Source organism: Austrofundulus limnaeus, unplaced genomic scaffold (assembly GCF_001266775.1).
Source record: "Austrofundulus limnaeus strain Quisiro unplaced genomic scaffold, Austrofundulus_limnaeus-1.0 Scaffold37, whole genome shotgun sequence".
Lineage (NCBI taxonomy): Eukaryota > Metazoa > Chordata > Actinopteri > Cyprinodontiformes > Rivulidae > Austrofundulus > Austrofundulus limnaeus.
The window spans coordinates 3,019-8,106 of NW_013952439.1; the positions used below are offsets into that span (position 1 = coordinate 3,019).

Genomic DNA, 5,088 nt, shown 5'->3' on the forward strand with positions numbered 1-5,088 from the left:
CTTATTTTACACAAAACTTACTTATAGTAATATTGACAGTCAGTTGCTCCATTAAGTTTTGTAATCATTGAAAAAAATGTCAGAGCTTCTTTTTAGAAAGCTACTTTGTGACAAACACTTATTGAAACGTAAAGTTTTTATTATTTTTAGATTTGGCAAATCTTTATTAATCTTAATGTTTTTTATTCATCTACTGTGGAATGTAAGCAATGTATAAATGTATAGTTGCATTTAATAATCTAAATATTAGTTTGTTATAACAATTATTAATTTAATAGCAAGAAGTGGTTTTGTTTGGTTAACTTTTGTTTAATTTGTTTTGGCATTTTGTGGTGTACAAAAAATTATAACAACAATGTCCTGAAATATTTGTTGAACTCTTCCAACCTCAGCCTTGGTGTCCTTGGAGCAACCAGTCTTGACTCCATCCCTAAATATAAATTTTTGAATACAATACACTTTTACATTTTACGAATTTTAGCATCTTACAATTTTAAAAGTGCAATGTCTTCAGCGTAACTTTTTTGATGTTTTTAACGTTATCCACTTCAGTGAGCTCAAAAGAGTCTATTTGATATCATAAGAGAGTGTACAAGATAAAGCCCACAAAATTTAATGTTTGCATCAGATTGTTTGTCTTTTGGAGCTTTTAGGATATGGCTTTCAACTGAGACAGCATCAAGTTCAGGTGATATTATCAGTCAGGGTTTCAGCTTTTTGTCGTTACACAAAGCACCAGTCTTTACACATATGGACTCATTGTTAATGTCTAAAAATCAGGAATCCATCAAGTTACAATCACTGTAGCAAAATACTTTATTTAAAAAATAATACAAAAATAAACTTAACATTTCTCCTGCATATCTTAGTAGTGGTGCCCAATCATCAAAGCTGAAACATGTCATACAAATAATCAGTACACAAGCTTTATGCATATTTAACTTAAAAAAACATTGGTAACAAATTCTCCACCAAATATCTACTCAGTGTCACAGAAAATCCATACCTTAATGAAAATAAACACAATGCATTTTATTGTGCCCAAGTTTTCCTTTTTCCAACCGAATAAATTACTGAGAAGGGGGAAAATATTTGCATATCAAATACAAATAAAATCAATTCAATCATTTTTACATGCAACAAAGCGTTTTGTTTTAGATTTTTGAAATATACAGTAGAAAAATGCTGTCCACAGCCGTTTTATTCAAAACTGTAGCTGTACTTTTTTACGTTTCATTTTTATTCCGAAATTATAATAAAATGAGTCATAAATAAGATGTAAAACAAAAAGGAACACATCAACCATTTAGGCAAACATTTGATTAAACCAAGGCATTTTGTTGTGTTGCACAAAAAGCAGCTCGGAGGGTTTCGAATACAATCCACAAAGAAAACTGTGGCAATGACTCGGCATCGAGAGCACTGAGATTCTCAGCCTTTCTGGTGCTGTCGAACATAAAGTTGCATCACAAACATTATACGTAGTTAAGTGAAGGCTTCACTGGCTTAAAGAGTGCAACAGAGACATTTCAAAAATATTAACCCTCACTTTTTCTTTTTTTTTCTTTTTGACATGACAAAACAATCTCAGTTTCTTGGATGGCAAGACTGACAAGAACGATTTATAAACAGGATTAAATAAAAATAAGTATGTATGCATATTTATATATGATTTTAATAATACTCAAAAATAAGTAATTACTGGTAACTAAATATCTTGGCAAGAAATCTGGCACAAACATAAAAACAAATTCTCCACGGTGCATCTACAACATTTTTTTTCTTTATCCCATTGAGATCATAGATCTCTTTGTAAAAGGAGGTCTGGGTCTGAAGATGCAAGACAAGGAGAACATACAAACTCCACACAAAAAGATGTTCCAACCCAGGACCTCCCTGATGTGATGCAACAATGTTCACTGCTCAGTCTCTGCTAAATGAAATCAGCCTGCAAGACTTTAGGCAAAATGTAAACAATCCATTGTGTTCTCCCCTCAAGAGACGGTCAAAAATAAAAACATCAATAAATGTCAAATCTACAGTACCTGTCCTGTGACATTAGAAAAAAAAGAAGTGTCTCATGGCCAAGAGATAATAATGCATGGCCACGATTATAACGCATGGCCACGAGTTAAAAAAAGCCTTTCCCCTAGATCATTTTGAGCACTGAGCAGCCATGTCTCCATGTGAAAAATAAAGACATTGTTGGAGTCAGATTAAACATGACTATGGTGTTTTGTGTTTAACTGTTCAAAGGTGCCCCACATTTATTATTTTATTTATTTTATTTTATGTTTAATGTAAAAAAAAAATCATATTTCATAGTAGCCCATTTATAGTTGTGTGGCAGGAAATTGATTTTTTACTGTGTTCCTGAATGCAACATAACTCCAACTCCTTCTGGCCTAACTGCAAATGATTGAATTAGGTCATTCATTATATTAAAATAAAACAGAATTAATTTAAACGTATCATGTTAACAATCAACACTCTCTGCATGGAAATGACTGCAATAATTATCTTGTGGCAATGAGATATTTTTTTAGTCCAATGTCACCAGATGGGCACTGTAAGAATCAATAGGCAGCTGGTTATTCTAAGACAGTACAAGCTTCAGTGTACTGTGACACAATGTGCTTCAGTGGTTACAGTTTCAGGGGATGGCCTTGAAAAATGTGCAAGTGCAAAAAATCCAAACAAACAAAAACGAACTTTACTTGAAACAAGCTTAGATCATGATGTCAGCACACACGTTCTTCCCTTTAAAGATTGTTGGAGCTGCGAAAGCAGAAGTTTTGGCAAACAGGGAGGCGAGCAGAGAGTCCAGCTTCTTCTCCGGTTCTGTTTTCTTCCTGTTTTGTAGATAAAAAAGACAGAAGAGTTACTTTGCACTTCTTTTGTAGATCTCAGGGTGAATACCACATATACTGAATGTGCATTACTCACATTATTATTGTTGCCCATACACACACAGACACTACCAGCAGGATGGTGACAGCAACAATGATGCAGATGTAGACGGGTACCAAGTTCGATTTCAGCTCGGGAGCGGCCTTTACTTTCTCTGAATGAAAGACAAACAAATGAAATTAGTTTTAAAGTAAAAACAAGTCACATAAAGGTCTCGATAATATCAATCATCGCCTCACAAATAGTTATAAATAGATTGGAAAATCCTATTTACTGAAATAGTTTTGCAGATGGGTGACACATTAGTACCTGGGTAGCACACTTTATCGCTCCAGTCGCTCCGAAGGCTTTTATCAACACAGTAGGTGCTCAGTTTGGAGCGAATCCGGAAGCAGTCTCTCTCCATGTGGGGGCTGAATGGCAGAGTCAGGCTGGTGGTCTCTTCGATCTCAATGGTTCTCTGCAAAATAATAAATGAATTATAGGTCACTCCTCACGGAAATGTATTGTAAAAATGAAATGAAACATTAACAAAAATAGACATTTATTACAAAACAATTGTACTAATACCCAAACAGAACCCTAAACATATGCATTCTGGGCTGTTAAGCTAATTCTAATAAACAGTAATATATTTAATTTTATTTTAGAAATTAATTATTATGCTTGACCAAAATGAATTGTGTTTATGTTTTTGGCAATTGGAAAAAAACTTAAAATATAATTGTGATCCCTTTACATGATAGTAAATTGTGTAATATCAACAAAAGAACAATACTGTATAACAAACATAAAATGAGCTCAGCTTGCCCCAAAATTTAGATTCTGAGAGGCATGAAAACGTATTTTTAAAAGGTGGAATGTCAAGACAAAATGATAAATTTGCACACAAATGTTTAAAAATCTGTCTTTTAGATTCAATAAATAATAATAAAATACGGTAATAAATAAATAAAACATCAAACTGCACATTTTTACATTTAACCATATATTTCTTTTTATTAAACTCCTGCAACACTCAGGGTCCTCATCAGTGATGTCTTATAGCAAAGGCTGCAGCAAGTTTTTCATTATTGTAGGACTTGTGGTAAAAGATGATAGTGGAGCAAGGCTTGAGAAAAACTCCCAAAGCAGATAGATTCACTGTACCAATGTTCTATTTCCATCAGGTCTCTCATGACTGTGTTCCACCTCCCACTCCATGCAGTGTCCAGGAAGGATCCTCACAGGATTTTCCCAGAGTAGCTCCAGCTGCTCGTCTGAACTTGTTTTCAGATCCATCTTTTCCACGGCTGCAGGCTTTACTGAAAATAAAATATTTTGATAAGATAAAAGCAGGGAAACAGATCAGGAAGACGGAGTGGATAAAAGGTGAAAAAAAGCAAAACTATTAGATTAAATTAAAAGCCACAGACACAAGGGGGGTAACAATGCACGCACTGTGGTTTTGGATCTGCAGTGATGCAAAGACGGGCTTCAGGGAACCTTCAGAGGAGGAGCCGTTTACGCAGAAGATGATATCAGAAAATTCAGCCAGCGAATTTCTGGGGAATTGGCAGCCGCTTCGGACTCCACCTGACAGGATGTATTTGGGACATTCCACTGCCAGCTCCAGTAGTTTACACCTGGAGAGGAGAGAAAGGAGGAACTTGTACATCCTGGTGATAGTGTTGAAAGTTTTATGAGCAATTAACAACAGTGGTGTGCAGCTCATTCTGTAAGTTTATAAACGCTTTAGATGCAGTTGGTTTGCACCCAGCAGACAGATGTGGAGCCAGGACTGACTGCTGGCATGACGAGTGGTTTGTCAACTGGATGTGGGCCAGGTCTGGCAATGATGGCACTGTTTTGAAGATGGCATGCCACAACTGGTGTCATGGTCTTGTTTATTTTCTTTAACTTTCTAGTGTTTTCAGTGTTCCCCTGTGTTGCTCTGCCCTACAGCCCCGCCCACGCACACCTGATCCCTTTTGTGTCTCCCCAGGTGTTTCCGATTGTCTCTTAATTTGTTTACCTTTATATTTGGTGTCTTGTCCTCAGTCTGGGTCCGTTCATTGTGCTGTTTACACAGCCATTGTGGTGGTCTCTGTGTTCCTGTTCTCCTGAGAGTTTTTGAGCTGCCCTGCCAGCCTTTTTATTTTATTAATAAATCTTTTGTTAAACTTTGGATTTTTGCCT

The 5,088-nt window shown here is 35.7% G+C and overlaps 1 protein-coding gene across 1 annotated transcript; it reads right to left on the minus strand.

Annotated features, from left to right (window-relative positions):
* Positions 1-797: 797 nt before the first annotated feature.
* il13ra2 (interleukin 13 receptor, alpha 2) lies at positions 798-4,535 on the minus strand (the record flags this gene model as incomplete). Its single annotated transcript, XM_014006622.1, is given in 5 exon segments — positions 798-2,852; positions 2,947-3,064; positions 3,220-3,370; positions 4,060-4,214; positions 4,351-4,535. Coding segments are annotated over 5 exon segments (733 nt in total), but the record flags the coding sequence as incomplete, so codon positions are not given.
* Between the last annotated feature and the right edge of the window lie 553 nt (positions 4,536-5,088).